The sequence below is a fragment of the Lottia gigantea genome (assembly GCF_000327385.1).
Source record: "Lottia gigantea unplaced genomic scaffold LOTGIsca_87, whole genome shotgun sequence".
Lineage (NCBI taxonomy): Eukaryota > Metazoa > Mollusca > Gastropoda > Lottiidae > Lottia > Lottia gigantea.
Genome location: NW_008710867.1, coordinates 789,973 through 808,113, shown reverse-complemented (window position 1 = coordinate 808,113; position 18,141 = coordinate 789,973). Strand labels below are relative to the sequence as shown.

General features: G+C 32.5%; 3 protein-coding genes across 3 annotated transcripts in view; all 3 read left to right on the top strand.

The window, feature by feature from the left end:
• Positions 1 to 73: 73 nt before the first annotated feature.
• On the top strand, positions 74 to 7,442 carry LOTGIDRAFT_169615 (hypothetical protein; the record flags this gene model as incomplete). The annotated part of the gene is made up of 8 exons (XM_009067907.1): positions 74 to 92; positions 349 to 530; positions 665 to 752; positions 2,106 to 2,216; positions 2,361 to 3,851; positions 4,279 to 4,503; positions 7,027 to 7,164; positions 7,288 to 7,442. Coding segments are annotated over 8 exons (2,409 nt in total), but the record flags the coding sequence as incomplete, so codon positions are not given.
• Positions 7,443 to 11,994: 4,552 nt separating this feature from the next.
• On the top strand, positions 11,995 to 12,732 carry LOTGIDRAFT_62081 (hypothetical protein; the record flags this gene model as incomplete). Its single annotated transcript, XM_009067827.1, has 1 exon — positions 11,995 to 12,732. A coding segment is annotated over one exon (738 nt), but the record flags the coding sequence as incomplete, so codon positions are not given.
• A 2,722-nt stretch (positions 12,733 to 15,454) lies between these two features.
• Positions 15,455 to 18,141, top strand: part of LOTGIDRAFT_169613 (hypothetical protein) — a gene marked incomplete at both ends in the record, with an annotated part of 4,799 nt that continues 2,112 nt past the window's right edge. The window contains 13 exons of the mRNA XM_009067906.1: positions 15,455 to 15,483; positions 15,863 to 15,866; positions 15,907 to 15,962; positions 16,247 to 16,250; positions 16,291 to 16,346; positions 16,631 to 16,634; positions 16,675 to 16,730; positions 17,015 to 17,018; positions 17,059 to 17,114; positions 17,399 to 17,402; positions 17,443 to 17,498; positions 17,783 to 17,786; positions 17,827 to 17,882. Coding sequence (XP_009066154.1) covers positions 15,455 to 15,483; positions 15,863 to 15,866; positions 15,907 to 15,962; positions 16,247 to 16,250; positions 16,291 to 16,346; positions 16,631 to 16,634; positions 16,675 to 16,730; positions 17,015 to 17,018; positions 17,059 to 17,114; positions 17,399 to 17,402; positions 17,443 to 17,498; positions 17,783 to 17,786; positions 17,827 to 17,882 — 389 coding nt within the window. The remainder of the gene's footprint in view (positions 15,484 to 15,862; positions 15,867 to 15,906; positions 15,963 to 16,246; positions 16,251 to 16,290; positions 16,347 to 16,630; positions 16,635 to 16,674; positions 16,731 to 17,014; positions 17,019 to 17,058; positions 17,115 to 17,398; positions 17,403 to 17,442; positions 17,499 to 17,782; positions 17,787 to 17,826; positions 17,883 to 18,141) is intronic.

Genomic DNA, 18,141 nt, shown 5'->3' with positions numbered 1-18,141 from the left:
TATAGTAGTGGAGATAACTTAAAGGGTGACTTCTGTGAGACAAGGGGCTTGAGGGGTCTTACAACCTTCTCCAATGCCCATTTATAAAGAAGGTTGATATAGTGGGTTGAAGGAGTCTTTCCACCTTCTCTTATACTCCTGATAAAGGTTTGGTGGTGATCGTTCCATCTTGTTCTTTGCCCCTTGATCAAGAGGATTAAATGGGTCTTTCCACCCTCTCTTATACCCCCGATTGGCAAGGTGGCAGGCATCATTTCGCCTTACCATAACCCCCTAATAAAGGGGATTATGCCCCTGATATTTATATGGTTGTAATGGTGAAATGATTTAGCCTACTCTATGTTCCAGATGAGGACCAATCCCAGATAAAGCAAGAGAAAGAACATGATTATCAGGAGAAGAGTGTAGATGACTTGGACATAGAGGAAGCCAGAATCAGAGGAATGTCTCTGGATTCACCAAGAGATTCTGGTAATCGTACTCCAGATTATGATAAAATACAGGAGGAAGAAAAGGTCTATGGAAGAAAGGTGGGTATTACAATGGTAGGACAAACAAAACCTTGGAACCTTAAGCTCATGGTTTTAGTAGGTAAAGTACTGAAGTAATCTGTTAACCTAAAGCAAAACAAATTCAGATGTAACATAATTTTCAAACTTTTTAGATTGATGCCTATTCCTCAGAAGAAGAAGATCTTAATGGTCCTGACAGTACAATTGTGGAGGTTGAGAATGATGAAGATCTTCAAAAAGGTTTGTAAACATTGTCCTCCAAAAAAACAATTTCAAAATGCTCTGCTGATAAAGCAGATAAAGGTTATGACATCTTATGGTTTGTTTAACCAGTTTAAGCGAATAGTTCTCCAATTTACACTATTACTTGTAAGCAATCTTGGCCCTATTTTTCCGCCAAATCTTGCTTCAATTCACAGCTGGGCCTTTCTTCTGACACAGTTTTATTTATACAATTATACTTCAGTTTTTGATATTTTTAATTAGAATTTCTATGTGCTTTACAAAGCTCACAAAACTTCTCTGAACTGTTTCTAATCTTATGATGCAATAGGTTGCATTTGATAGAATTTGTCTGAAATATGTCGTCTCAGATCTTGGAATTTAAGGCTGCAACCAAAATCTCTTGTCTGTCTGTCTGTCAACATTTTCTTTCAGAGTTCTCTCTTTCTACTTTGTGTTGTAAACTTCCATTCTTTTTTTCGTTTCACCCATTTTTCATTTGTCTTTGCTTATTGTTTAAGTTTGATTTTGCTTTGAAGAGACTTTATCTGTAAGAAATATGATCAAATTGAGTATTTCAAAGAAGAACATCATTTATGAAAGGAGCCCTTCCCTTTAATGATCAATATTGGACAGTAAATCAAAATTTGTTCAAGACTTTGTGTTTTCTTTAAGTAACTGTGGAGAGTGTTGCCAAATCCCTCTGAAACACCTAATACCACTTTCTGACAGGTTTTGACAAAGCCATATTTTTGTACTATGGATTGTAGGGCATGCAATATTAAAAACAGAATTACAAGTAGGCGCCATTATACTACAAAATCTGTAAGCAATGAAGCTTTTAAATTTTAGACAGTTAGGGACAATAGGTCTGACAGTTAGGTGAGCAAGCTAGGTAAGCGAGCAAGCACTGCTCAACCTTCATGAATGCCAATTCTGCAATCTATTCTACAGAGATAAGTATATGCCCAGCTGTGAATTAAGCAAGATAGGTTCTTCAATGCCCCCACTCCCCCCCTTTTTAAAAAGTAATTTAGGTTTCTATTTATGAAATTGTTTATAAGTATGTATAAAGTCTCTTTGATCTAACTTGGCAGATAGATACATTCCAATTTAATTCTAAATTTTGGATGCTCTCATTTTCTGATGGATTTTGGAATAGCAAATGTATTAGATGTTAGATATGTTTTGTACTTTGGAAAGCCTTGTGTACAATCATCTTCTACTGCATTTGTCAATTCTGCGTTATTATGGAGAGTCCATCTAGCTGATTTGCTTTTATCAATCTGTTAAGTTTTCTTTTTATTTTGTGTTCAATTTGGTTTGCACTGTAGATTTTAGTGTCCTTTTCTTTCTTTCTTTTATCTCTAGCTGCCATGACAATTAAGATTAAAAAGGGCAACAGCCAATCATCAGGTGAAAAATCTCGAAAAGATCAAATTAAAGATGTCAAACACAGCCAGATGAAGACTAGCAAATCAGGTAAAAAAAATATCTTTTTTTTTTTTCTTCAAATTATATCTTTTAAACAGTTATCTTGACTGCTAAAATTCAAAAAGTTTAATTAGTTTAATTGTGTAGCTTATATATATTTGATACTGTAATAGTGTTATTATTTTTTTATAGCCCCTTCAAATACACCTGGAGGTGGAAAGAAAAAGACACCAGAAACCAGGAAAAAAACAGCAGAATCATCTGATTCAGAAGAACTGACTCCACGACGACAGCAAGTCTTGACTCCACTATCCACAGATCAAAAATCTAGGACACCTAGTCCACAAAATAAACCTGGATCTCCAATTCACAAACATCTTGAGGGTCAAACCAAATCCAAAGGTTCTCCAAAGAAGGAGTCCAAACCTGCTTCACCTGTTAAAAAACCAAGCCCAGTGACTTCACCTGAACTTCTCCACACTGTTTGGGATGAGGAGTCTGAAGTCGTCCAGTCTCCTGATGAAGATTGGAACCAAAAGAGGCAGAACTTCAGCGAACAAATAATGAAAGAGTTTGGAAAAAAGGCAGAAGACTCAACCTACATGGCCGATGATGAAGACACAGAGAGAACTGAACAAAGCCTGGACAGAGGAACATCCGAGGCTAGAAATGAACGTGTTGCAGGGGCCATTATTGATACTTTTGGAAAAGATGCAGAACAAAATGAAGAGGCTAACTCTCCTTCTAAGTTGCCACTCATTGCAGAAGCTATTCTTAAAAATTTTGGGAATGATCCAAAAGTATATGATGACGATAGCCAGAAACGTGTAGCCAGCGCTATTATTGATACTTATGGGAAAGATTCAGAAGCTGCTAATGCTCAATCTAAAGATCAACGTATCACTGGGGCTATAATTGACACTTTTGGACAAGATAAAGAAGGTGATGCTCAAGAAGGGAATATTGCAGATCAGATACTGAAGCAATTTGGAGGAAATTTGGAAAGTGAGCATGACTCTAGTCAAAAAATCAATAATGAAGACTCTCAACAACTGGATCCAGAAAAGCATAAAAGAATTGCTGACGAAATGCAGAAGCATTTTGGACAAGATCCAGTGAAGCCAAATCTTGAAGAAGACCAGCCCACTAGTGGACGAATTAGTGAGGAGATTTTAAAACAGTTTGGAGGAAAAGATAAAAATGAGAGAGTTGCAGAAGAGATAGTGAAACTTTATGGACAGGATAAGGACAGTTCTTCTGATAAACCGAAAAAATCAATCAGTGAAAGTAGGGAATGGAGAAAAGAAACAGAAGTTAAACAAACAAAAAATGAACAACGGCCTTTAGGATCAAATGACCAAAATTCGGAATCCACAACATCCACTGAAAAGGAAATTCTGGCCAGGAAAAGAGAATCTCAAGAATTTTTTCAGCCTGCTATTGAAAAAAAATATCAGCAACAAGAAGCAACGAAATCAAAAATAAGTATCTCTTCAAAAAGTGAGGAAGAAAAAACAAATTTGAAATCTAAATCTCTGACAGTAGAGAGTTCCGAACTGTCCACTTCTACCCAGAGTTCAGCTATAACACCTGACACCACAACCGAGCCCACCACAACTCAGGAGTCATCCACAGCAACCAAAACTGAGAGCTCAACAACCAAACCAACAACATCTGTCTCTGGTAAATAGTCTTTTTAAATTGTTTGTTTTTAATCATTTTCTGGTTTAGTTTTTTTTCTTTCTCGTTAATTCACACTTACACCAGATTTTTGGTAGATGGGGCACATCATTTTATAAGCTACTAGACAGTTTCACCATTGATCCCACTCTCTGTTAATATTTATAAAAGTTCAGGACACCTGATTGTCAGGATCTGTCCTATTATGTTATTATGTATACAAAAATTAGATTAAAACAGTTCAAAAGTTTATTGCTTTTCTTTGTGGTCAAAATTTCCGTGCATATGAATGAAACAAAATACTTATGCACAAGAACTTCAAGTACTATACTTTTTAGCAAAAAATATAAAATCCAGATAAAGGAAGCAGTGTAAATGCCATGCTTTGTCATGAGGAATTCCCGAAATGTTACATTTTGTCTAATTTCAGATTCTGAAGATACTAGCTCTGATTCCGATTCTGACACAACTTCTGAAAGTGATTCTGAGAGTTCTTTGACTAGCAGCAGTTCTAGCGATAATGACACAGCAACCAACACTAATACCAGTGCCAGAACACCACGACCACCAGACAATGGGGTCAAAACGGAACAGAAACAGCAAAATATTGAACCAGGCCAAACAAGCGATGCAACTGTGACTAATAAAGAAAGTGGTATGTATAGCATTTGTTTCCAAAATTTTTTGGATGGCAATTTTTTTTTTGCTATATTTAGCTTTGTTTTAATTGCATTTTCTCTTGAAATTATGGCTTTGCTATCTAATTTGTAGGTCAAGGGTTCCTTTTAGGTATAGAATGCATAAAAACACCTTTTGAAAATGCTTTTAGCCCATCCAACCAACACATCTGCAATTTACACTTAATGCTTAAAAAACTAACAAATACTAATCATAAGATGCTCTCTAAGAAATATGACTTTGCTGTTGTATAATTCTAAACTGCAGGATTGTTTTTTCTGGAATATCCTGTCAACAGTGGGGTCTCTTGCCAAACTTTTAACCTATTTAAGCTTGTCAACAGGAAGTAATAGGCCCTACATGAAACTTTAACTGCATGTCCTCAATCAAGTCCTGACGTGCCAAATTCTAACTCAGTCTTTTCTTCTTTCCAACTTCAGGTTATTAGAGTAGAAGATAGAAGACCAAACTAAAACTACTAACATCACCTCCATCAAGATGGCGTCACCTCAAAACCTTGGACCCATTTCACAAAAACAGGCTCTGTATTCTCAAAATGATCTTAGTCCTAGGTTCTTAACTTCTAACCCTGTTTTTAAGATATCCTAGCGCTAAGATCGTTTCGAGAATACGGGTCCAGGACTTTGATCAAATAAGATCTGAGCTTACAAATAGTTGCAATTAAGCTCTATCAGTAAAGGAAGCAGAGGATTATATGTTTGAGTTTTTGTGGAATGAGTCCTCCAAAGAATTGATATCCTGAGCACTTTTTTCACTTTTTACTGGCAGTGTCCCACATTTTTTTCAGTCCACAATTTGTGATGTTTACAATGTATTTCTTTTTTTTATCCAATCAAGACAATGGATTTTGATAATACATATATATATATTTGTTAGGAGGCTTACATTGTTTAAAGGCTCACTTATGAAGCGTTCGTGACTCTTTTAATTAAGCATAATATTTTAGAATTAGCACATGCATTGCAAAAGCAATAGTTTTTTTATTAGTAATGTAGAGAGTTTTTCATTTGCACCTAATTATTGTATGTAAGTCCCATAAATATCGCTCTGATTTTCTGAGTAGTACTTATCCAATTGTTGTATTATGTATTAATTGACCCCAGCAGCAATTTGGATAAGTCAGTGTTGTTTTCTATGTTTCTATTCAGTGAATAAAGTTTGAATCTTTCAGATGGCCCAGGGTGTTACTGTACCTCAAAATCACAGGGTGTTTTTAATCTAATGCACATTTTTAGCTTTGAAAGGGCATTTTTAAAGAATGTAATTTTAAAAGTGATACAGAATGCTTAAATATCCTTCACTTCAATGCAAAACATTTTTAAGCTTTTTTATGAGGCATATCCATAATATTTATATATTAATTTTGAAGCAACTTTGTATGAGCTTGAGATTAAGAACGCTTATCTAAGCTTTGGCATTGAGCACAATATTGGTCATTTTAAATATACAACTTTATATGATCTTTAAATTTTTAAGCTTTTCTGAGCTTTTGGAGTAAGCATTTCAAGTAATATATAATATAGTCCCATACAGGTTATTATATGCCTGAAACAGTGTTGTGATAATTTGGATATAACAAACTAGGCTATTTTCTGAAACTGAGAGCCTAAGAATATTTCTGAAGACCATGATTGTTAATTGATAAGGATGTTAAGCCTTAGACTTGAGATATTTGGCAGAATATTTTTGAGAAAGGCAGGCTATAGAGTAAGAAAGTGGTTAAGCCAGTTTCATACTTGGTTACGGAAAGAAAAGAAAATAGCTTAGTTTGAAATGATATGTGATATTATTTATTATTGTAACTTAACCTTTTAAAGATCTGTGATAATGTATTAGACACAAATTGGTTGTTTTTTTTATATTCAAAATACCATTCTTTGGCATTGTTCTAAGCATTAAGGAGCATCCAAAACTGAGCTGCAATCTTTCAGAAGCATAACCTTGTTCCTGTTGCAAACCCTCGGGTGGTCCTTTAATGTGCCCTTGCTTATAGATAAAATGCGCTCACAAAGCACCCTCTTTGTATTTTTGAATGGTTGGGAACGAAGGAAAGAAACAACCAGTTTTTACAAGGATAAAAACTCAGATTTTTTCGTCCAGACGGAGTGCATATTAACTCGATTGTCAGAAAGTGTGTGCATTATATTCGCAATTATACAGTATATGTACTTGTTGCCTTCTGAATCCATTATCTTACAAGGATAACAATTTACATTCACAAGGATCTTTTCTACTAATACCAGCTAGTCCCTGGTCAAACCTCTTAGCAGAGCACCTGATATTTCTCTGTGACTGGGTCTGTGAACTCACCATCCCTCTTGATAATATGGTATTTTTATTTAGGATTGGGTGCAGATTAACTGGAAGGTCAGAAAGGGTGTGCATTATATTCACAATGTACAGTATATGTACTTCTTGACATCTGAATCCAATGCATTATCAGTATTAATTTTATTTCTTGTTTCACTTTGAATTTTAGAAGCCAATGAAGACCAAAATAAGGAAGGATCAAAAGAAACCAATGTAAAACCCATTAAGTCTGTGACTTTCAGGAATACTCCGGAACCGTTCACATACCATGTCAGCGACACTGAGAGTGAAAATATGCAATATGGAGGTATGTTGTTTAGTTGATACATAAAACTTAACCCCTAGATTATGAATTTTGTGGATATTTTGGAACTTTGGATCCCTCTGCTATTATTCCAAAGAAGTAAAACTCCATTTGTTTCATTTTCAGGGAATGATCCAGATCAAGTTGGAGATGGGGAACCTGGACAACGACCTGCTACCTCTATGAACACAAGCGTTAAATTACACGGTGGTAGTATTAAACACTTGCTACAAGATGAGAACGATATACATTTGGACAGTATCTCTTTAGATAAACATCAGGTAAAATACTGGTTAATATAGACTACACTCTTTTACATCCAGGTCTAATACTCAGAGCATACTTCAATTCAAAAAAGGTTAAAAAGCATTTAGTCTTCAGATTGGACTTTAAAATAAGGCCCATGGGTAACAGATTGTGCAGGTAAATGATCCGAGAGAACAGTTTGAAATTAGACCAGTAGCAAAACAAGCCACTATTGCAAATGCTTTTGAAAGATCTACAGTTCTGGCACACTTTTAGATGCTCTAGCTAGATCACCAGCTGGATGTATTGTGGTGATCAACTCTCTGATGTGCTTTTTTTAGATGGAAGAAATATGCGATGATATTAAATCCAAATCTGAAGTGAAAACATTGAGTTTGAGAAATTGTAATTTGAAAGATGAGGACATGGAGAATATATCTGAAGCTCTGATTACCTCCCCTTCAGAACCTGTGGTAAGTAAGATCTTGAAAGTCTGATTCAGGAAATAAATGTGTCATAAATAAGAATACTATTATTGTTATACTACTCCTGTCTTTAATCTGTAATAACTTGTCCACTACTATATTATTATTTCTCCTGATTTTGTCATGCTTTGGGAAAGATTTTTGGTTACTGGAAATGATTTATCAAGCACAATAAACTATTGTTTAAAATCAACGATTTAATTAACATATCTTGACTCATTTCATGGACATGTTTTGACATATTTGATTGACATATTTCAACTTATTTGATGGACATATTTTGACTCATTTCATGGACATATTTTGACTCATTTCATGGACATGTTTTGACTTATTTGATTGACATGTTTTAACTTATTTGATGGACATGTTTTAACTTATTTGATGGACATATTTTGACATATTTAATGGACATATTTTGACTTATTTGATGGACATGTTTTAACTTATTTGATGGACATATTTTGACTTATTTAATGGACATATTTTGACTAAGGCATATAACATTTCAACACTATTTTTACACCAGTATGTGCTTGATTTTATTTAATTTGCTGATTCCATAATTTTGTCTTGAGTTTGCGATATGTACTCTTCAGCTCCAAATGTCTTTCCAATTACAATTTACATGTAATATGTAAGTCTTCTTTAGAGGAAAAAAATGTGTTGTGTTTTACATTTCAGATGTTGAATTTAAATCTCAATGATTTAAGTTATAATGGTATGGAAAGTGTAGTAGATATCATGAAAAACGAACCAACTCTAGACATTTTATTGTAAGCTTTGTTTTCATCATTATTTCAGAAATTCTTTTGCATTACCATATTCACATTGTTTTTTTTAAATGAAATTACTGTAGACTGTAGACAGGATTTTAGAAGATCCATTTTCTATATCACGATAAAATAGTTGTTAACCACAAATCTTAAATATTATTGATTTGAAATTGTACACAAACCTGAAATCCACATAAACAATCTTGCCAGAAATCATAATTTTTTTGAAACCAATGGGTTCTAATCCTGACATATTTCTTTTCCAGACTTCAGGGAAATTACATAGGAGATGAAGGCGTCAGAATTTTATGTCAAGGAATTATTTCAATTCATCACGAGGCTCGGCAGAAACGAAAACAATCACTACTTCGCCAGAATTCCCAACTCCAGCTGGAAGACAGTGTTCAGATACATGCTGATCAAGCCGGCAACAGAATACCTCCACCAATTAATTTAAAACGACGCAGCAGTTTATTTGATCCGGCTCGCGAGGCTCGGTTTTGTCGTCTTGGTGAATTGGACATTGGTGATGTTGGGTTGACGGATAAGGGAATTGAATTCATTTCTCTGTTACTGGAAGCAAATGTTTATCTGGAAACTTTGAGCCTTAGCTCCAACCCAGGAGTGTCGAAAAATGGCTGGTTACGTTTGGGGCAGGCCTTGGAAAAGAATCGCCGTTTGCAGAATTTGACTCTAGATTTTAATAATTTAGGCGATGATGCCATGACATTTATATGTCGGGGATTAAAAGACAATAGCACATTAACAGCTCTAGATTTAGAGGAGACCAATATTGGGGAACGTGGTGGGCGTATGTTGCTTGAACTCTTAAAGCGTAACACGACCTTACTAGATATAACCTTGACCCCTGGTAATGATATACCAGATTCTGTAGTTTCTGAAATTAGGAGATTTTTGGCCTTAAATAAAGCTGCATCTTATTAAACGGTCACTTAAAAGGATTCTGTCTTGTGATTTCTGCTTGTGAAAATGCTGACAAATCGGATTCTTTATAATAATTAGCAGATGATATACTGATCATTTTTAACTAGCAGATGATATACTGATCATTTTTAACTAGCAGATGATATACTGATCATTTTTAATTAGCAGATGATATACTGATCATTTTTAACTAGGAGATGATATACTGATATTATTAACTAGCAGATGATATACCGATATAATTAACTAGCAGATGATATACTGATCATTTTTAAATAGCAAATAATATACTGATCATTTTTAAATAGCAGATGATATACTGATCATTTTTAAATAGCAAATGATATACTGATCATTTTTAACTAGCAGATGATATACTGATCATTATTAACTAGCAGATGATATACTGATCATTTTTAACTAGCAGATTATATACTGATTATTTTTAAATAGCAGATGATATACTGATCATTTTTAACTAGCAAATAATATACTGATCATTTTTAAATAGCAGATGATATACTGATCATTTTTAAATAGCAAATGATATACTGATCATTTTTAATTAGCAGATGATACACTGATCATTTTTAACTAGCAGATGATATAATGATCATTTTTAATTAGCAGATGATATACTGATCATTTTTAACTAGCAGATGATATACTGATCATTTTTAAATAGCAAATGATATACTGATCATTTTTAACTAGCTGATGATATACTGATCATTATTAACCAGCAGATGATATACTGATCATTTTTAACTAGCAGATTATATACTGATTATTTTTAAATAGCAGATGATATACTGATCATTTTTAACTAGCAGATTATATACTGATCATTTTTAAATAGCAGATGATATACTGATCATTTTTAATTAGCAGATGATATACTGATCATTTTTAATTAGCAGATGATATACTGATCATTTTTAATTAGCAGTTGATAAACTGATCATTTTTAATTAGCAGTTGATAAACTGATCATTTTTAACTAGCAGATGATATACTGATATTATTAACTAGCAGATGATATACTGATATTATTAACTAGCAAATGATATACTGATATTATTAACTAGCAGATTATATACTGATCATTTTTAAATAGCAGATGATATACTGATCATTTTGAACTAGCAAATGATACACTGATCATTATTAACTAGCAGATGATATACTGATCATTATTAACTAGCAGATGATATACTGATATTATTAACTAGCAGATGATATACTGATCATTATTAACTAGCAGATGATATACTGATCATTATTAACTAGCAGATGATATACTGATCATTTTTATTTCATATTTTGGCTCTATTGCAAATAAATTATGCAAATTGACAAATGTGTGCTCATTATTGAGAAATTACCGTTGTAATTTGTAATATGGTATGGTGTATTTAATATTTCCATTATTACTCATCTTATGGGGATTTGTATATGTATCTTTGTGTTCCTTTAGCAACGCACGATGATTATCCACATCTTTCTGTTGGTGTTGGTCTTGATGATGATAATCAGTGTACCGTTGCTGAAGGAACATGATGCATCTGGAACACAGCTTTTATTTGCTTCACTGATCACCACTTGTTTTCCAGTCAAAACATGTCAATCAAAAAAGGCAGAACATGTCAATCAAAAAAGGCAGAACATGTCAATCAAATATGTCAAATCTTATCAATGAAATAAGTCAAAACATACCAAGCAAGTAAGTCAAAATACAGCAATCATATAAGTCGAAACATATCTATCAAATATGTCAAAACATATCTATCAAATATGTCAAAACATGTCAATCAAATATGTCAAAACATGTCAATCAAATATGTCAAAACACCTCTATCAAATAAGTCAAAACATGTCTAATCAAATAAGTCAAAATATAGCCATCAAATAAGTCAAAATATAGCCATCAAATAAGTCAAAATATAGCCATCAAATAAGTCATAGCCATCCGTATTTTTCCCCACACCGCTCTGTAAATCTATAGTTGATCCGTAAAAACTGTACTTCCGGGTTTCTTTGTTTACACATAGAACTGTATAGTTCTGGAGTTCTGGTTTACATTGTAAAATATAATTCAATAATCTTTTTTTTTTACCGTGATTTAACTTTGTTTTAAGTAAAAAGTCAATTAGACGTATACTTAATTATAAACTAAGGACACTTTTAACCACTTGTACAACCACCTGCAGCAAGTTTTTGGGTCATATTTAAGAATGGATATAACAGTAACGCCTACATCTAATCAACAAAAGAAAACTACTGGGAAAGATGTTGTCAAATGCATGATCTGTGGTAGATATCTGAAGAAGAGAAGCCTCAAAAGACATTTGAAAACACATACCGGAGAGAGATTGTGCCAGTGTGAAGTTTGTGGGAAGAACTTTTCAAGTAAAACATACCTGAAGGAGCATATGCAAATACATACTGGAGAAAAAATATTCAAATGTGATATTTGCAACAGGTTATTTTCTTTTAAAAGTTCTTTTTATCATCACATGAAAATGCACTCTGGGGAAAAACCATACCAATGTGATGTTTGTGGAAAAGCATTTATCAAATTAAGTGCTGTCAAATGCCACAAGAAGGTGCACTCCAAAGAAAAACCTTACCTATGTGATATTTGTGGAAAATTCCTTGCCAGTCCAAATGGACTTAAACATCATATAAGTGGACATGGGCCTATTAGAGAAAAGATATACCAGTATAAATGTGAAGCTTGCGACATGTCATTTACCACGTCTTCTATCCTTAGATGTCACAAGAAAGTGCACCTTGATGAAAAACCTCATGAATGTGAAGTTTGCGGAAAAAGATTTTTGCAACGGTTTACTCTTAAAATTCATATGAGCATACATTCTGGAGAAACATTCAAATGTAATGTTTGTAGAAAAGATTTTTCACAAAAAGTTGCACTGAAACGTCACTCAAGAATACATACCGGAGAGAAACCCTTTAAATGTGATGTTTGTGAAAAGAGTTTTACGCAACAAGATGCACTGAAACGTCACTCGCGAATACATACTGGAGAAAAACCTTACATGTGTGATGTTTGTGGAAAGCGTTTTAATCAAGGCAGCATGTTGAAAGGACATAAGAAAGTTCATCATAAAACCTAGGCTTTTGATTTTAAGCAGATTTTTGCTCAATAATTTAGAGGGCTACATTCCTTAAAGGGAGTCAGTGTCTCAAATTCCTTAATTTTGATTTTTAGTTTTCATAAAGAATAGCCATTTTAAATGGAAAGTCAACTTTTTATATTTTTTATATCATTCAAATATACTACAACATATCAATCAAATATACAATTCAAATCATACCAATTAATTCAGATCATTGTGGAGACCTATCAATTAATTCAGATCATTGTGGAGACCTATCAATTAATTCAGATCATTGTGGAGACCTATCAATTAATTCAGATCATTGTGGAGACCTATCAATTAATTCAGATCATTGTGGAGACTTATCAATTAATTCAGATCATTGTGGAGACCTATCAATTAATTCAGATCATTGTGGAGACCTATCAATTAATTAAGATCATTGTGGAGACCTATCAATTAATTCAGATCATTGTGGAGACCTATAGATTAATTCAGATCATTGTGGAGACCTATCAATTAATTCAGATCATTGTGGAGGCCGATCAATTAATTCAGATCATTGTGGGCTATCAGACCTATCAATTAATTCAGATCATTGTGGAGATCTATCAATTAATTCAGATCATTGTGGAGACTTATCAATTAATTCAGATCATTGTGGAGACTTATCAATTAATTCAGATCATTGTTAAAATCTGTCACTTTTTTGAATCACATTGTGTATTGATATACCACAGAAAGCTGATTGATATTATTTTAGATTGCTTAAATGTTGTATAGCGATATTTGTGAGATTCTTAATTTTGTTATTAAAATGTTTTTTTTAAAAAAAATGGTGTGATGTATAGCAAGGCAACTCATACTTGACATAAACAAAGACTTGTCTTATATCACATAGATGCATATATGCTCCCTTTATATGCTAAAGGGTGTAAATCATGTGTCTGTCCTTTCAGAGTGTCTCAACATAGTAATATGTGGGTTTCTATGTATCCTAGGGTTGGGGTGCGGAGTATGAGCAACAGAATTGTCAAAGGGGGCTCCCTGTGTAAAATGATTCAGACAAACATGATTAAATGGGTCTTTTGCACAAACACAACACACATTACAATATTTATTCTTTAATTCAAAGTCAAACTGATATTTAAAAACTACAGATTACATTTATTCATACAAAAAGAACAAGTTTCTGTCCATAGACAATAAATTTTCCATTAAAACATAATAGAGCATATTATATCAGTCCATAGAGAAATATGAGTGTGTCCATAACAATATTTTTTTCCAACTAAATGGCGCATGTTGTCCTTTGAATGTGACTGTATCTTTGTCCATTTCTCACGTGGCGACGTGCATGGTTCTCTTGTCCTCGTCAGTTGAAATGTTGCACTACAAACGACTAAAACAAATTTCTGCTACCCCATAAGTCTAACATTAAAATGGCGAATTTCTGCTATTCACTACAATTCAGCTCATGACAACTATCTGATCTTTTGGATTTCCGGTCCCTGATGATAGTTAAGCCCTTCATTCACTCTCAGATTAAGTAATAACGCTAGCATTTACGTTTTAAATCAGAAATTTGAAAATCCGTGACAAAGTCAGCCATTTTGTTTGTTTACATCTAGTCTTGATTATCAAAACTGCACGTTTCATGAGTATTTAGTGTCTGGATAATCCTGTAACAGGAGTATGCTTTTTCCTAACTCTCAAAACTGACCACGCCCACATGTTTCGTGATTCTACCCGCCATTCAAAGCCAAATTTGTAATTCAGAGGGGTCTATGACGATCACTATTGCTTGATTTGTTGTGTTAGAGTCCCTAACAGATAAGAAAATAACAAATATAGTCAAAAAAATAAAAACAAACGCACTATTCCCAAAAGTAAACACTCCAGCGCTACAATGTATTTATTAGCGTTATCCGAGCAAATCAAAAGTGATCAAAACATGGTCTAAGGGAGAGAACTCTATTTTAAAACATCAAATTTGTCGGTAGTAAAAAGACATTCCGAGTAGACTTGGTTGACAAACAAAGTAAATTACTGCAGTATTGTAACAGCCGATTTCCGGTGTAAATTATATGGCGGCATTTTTTAAAATAAATCTTTCAAAACTTATTTGGAGGAAAATGACTTCGCACCACATGATTTACTCGATCGAAGGGCACAGAGACAATCCTTGACAATATTTCTTTCAAACGGCCGTAGACATGATTGTTCAATAAGCTTTAGCCTCGAATGTCAAACAAAACAAATAGAGTTATAAAAAAATGGCGGGTTTTTGTCAGACGTTTCAACTGTACATCAGTTAAGAGAGAATAGGACTAAATCAGACCACTGACATGGCAATCAGAGCATTTGATAACATTCTTTTCAGTTTTTCTGTGGTCTACAAACAGATTTTAAGCCTTGGTTTGTCTTTCTTAAGCCTGAAATGCAAAGGAATAATCTTGAGGCGGCGTTCTTTGTAGTCAAAATGGCCCAACCAGACGGAACCAAATAAACCAAAAGTCTAATAGTTAAATGATACAAAATTGGCCTTTTCAGACCAAGGTAGATTTATTGTTTGATCTAAATTAAGATTTTAATATATAAAATTGTAATTTCTTTCAGGGTTTGGGAAATCTGAGAAGCCTATAATATCTGTAAAGTTTTTATGTTACTTGGCAAAAATAATTATTTAAGAAGTTTTCAGTAAAAACAGTTAGAAACAATGTGTCAACTAAATTCCACTTTAGTCAGGTAACAAATTTGTTTATTCAGAATTTTTCTGTTTTTCAGGTTTTTGTTAGACTGAGAAACCTAAAACTTTTTACCAAATTGATTTATGAAGAGAAGTAAGAAAGTTATAGTTGATTTAGAATTTTACGCGTCATAATATTGTATATTGCTTATATAGCCATTTTGAGAAATTGAGTATAAAAGTAAAATGGTTCTCACTGGCTAATGAATAAATATATTTGTATGATTTTTGGACAGGATATTCCAGATACATTGTAATGCAAATTGAAACAATGAAATAATTTTAAGCTTCCATACAGACGTCAAAAAAAAATTATTTCTGCAGTGTTTATTTGTACGAATATACTTCAAGCTATTTACATTGTATTTTCAACTTCAGTCAGGTAACAAATTTGTTTATTCTGAATTTTTTCTGTTTTTCAGGTTTTTGTTAGACTGAGAAACCTAAAACTTTTTACCAAATTGATTTATGAAGAGAAGTAAGAAAGTTATAGTTGATTTAGAATTTTACGCGTCATAATATTGTATAATGCTTATATAGCCATTTTGAGAAATTGAGTATAAAAGTAAAATGGTTCTCACTGGCTAGTGAATGAATATATTTGTATGATTTTTGGACAGGATATTCCAGATACATTGTAATGCAAATTGAAACAATGAAATAATTTTAATCTTCCATGCAGACGTCAAAAAAAAATTATTTCTGCAGTGTTTATTTGTACGAATATACTTCAAGCTATTTACATTGTATTTTCAACTTCAGTCAGGTAACAAATTTGTTTATTCTGAATTTTTTCTGTTTTTCAGGTTTTTGTTAGACTGAGAAACCTAAAACTTTTTACCAAATTGATTTATGAAGAGAAGTAAGAAAGTTATAGTTGATTTAGAATTTTACACGTCATAACATTGTATATTGCTTATATAGCCATTTTGAGAAATTGAGTATAAAAGTAAAATGGTTCTCACTGGCTAATGAATGAATATATTTGTATGATTTTTGGACAGGATATTCCAAATACATTGTAATGCAAATTGAAACAATGAAATAATTTTAAGCTTCCATACAGACGTCAAAAAAAAATTATTTCTGCAGTGTTTATTTGTACGAATATACTTCAAGCTATTTACATTGTATTTTCAACTTCAGTCAGGTAACAAATTTGTTTATTCTGAATTTTTTCTGTTTTTCAGGTTTTTGTTAGACTGAGAAACCTAAAACTTTTTACCAAATTGATTTATGAAGAGAAGTAAGAAAGTTATAGTTGATTTAGAATTTTACGCGTCATAACATTGTATATTGCTTATATAGCCATTTTGAGAAATTGAGTATAAAAGTAAAATGGTTCTCACTGGCTAATGAATGAATATATTTGTATGATTTTTGGACAGGATATTCCAGATACATTGTAATGCAAATTGAAACAATGAAATAATTTTAAGCTTCCATACAGACGTCAAAAAAAAATCATTTCTGCAGTGTTTATTTGTACGAATATACTTCAAGCTATTTACATTGTATTTTCAACTTTAGTCAGGTAACAAATTTGTTTATTCTGAATTTTTTCTGTTTTTCAGGTTTTTGTTAGACTGAGAAACCTAAAACTTTTTACCAAATTGATTTATGAAGAGAAGTAAGAAAGTTATAGTTGATTTAGAATTTTACGCGTCATAATATTGTATAATACTTATATAGCCATTTTGAGAAATTGAGTATAAAAGTAAAATGGTTCTCACTGGCTAATGAATGAATATATTTGTATGATTTTTGGACAGGATATTCCAGATACATTGTAATGCAAATTGAAACAATGAAATAATTTTAAGCTTCCATACAGACGTCAAAAAAAAAATATTTCTGCAGTGTTTATTTGTACGAATATACTTCAAGCTATTTACATTGTATTTTCAACTTTAGTCAGGTAACAAATTTGTTTATTCTGAATTTTTTCTGTTTTTCAGGTTTTTGTTAGACTGAGAAACCTAAAACTTTTTACCAAATTGATTTATGAAGAGAAGTAAGAAAGTTATAGTTGATTTAGAATTTTACGCGTCATAATATGGTATATTGCTTATATAGCCATTTTGAGAAATTGAGTATAAAAGTAAAATGGTTCTCACTGGCTAATAAATGAATATATTTGTATGATTTTTGGACAGGATATTCCAGATACATTGTAATGCAAATTGAAACAATGAAATAATTTTAAGCTTCCATGCAGACGTCAAAAAAAAATTATTTCTGCAGTGTTTATTTGTACGAATATACTTCAAGCTATTTACATTGTATTTTCAACTTTAGTCAGGTAACAAATTTGTTTATTCTGAATTTTTTCTGTTTTTCAGGTTTTTGTTAGACTGAGAAACCTAAAACTTTTTACCAAATTGATTTATGAAGAGAAGTAAGAAAGTTATAGTTGATTTAGAATTTTACGCGTCATAATATTGTATAATACTTATATAGCCATTTTGAGAAATTGAGTATAAAAGTAAAATGGTTCTCACTGGCTAATGAATGAATATATTTGTATGATTTTTGGACAGGATATTCCAGATACATTGTAATGCAAATTGAAACAATGAAATAATTTTAAGCTTCCATACAGACGTCAAAAAAAAATTATTTCTGCAGTGTTTATTTGTACGAATATACTTCAAGCT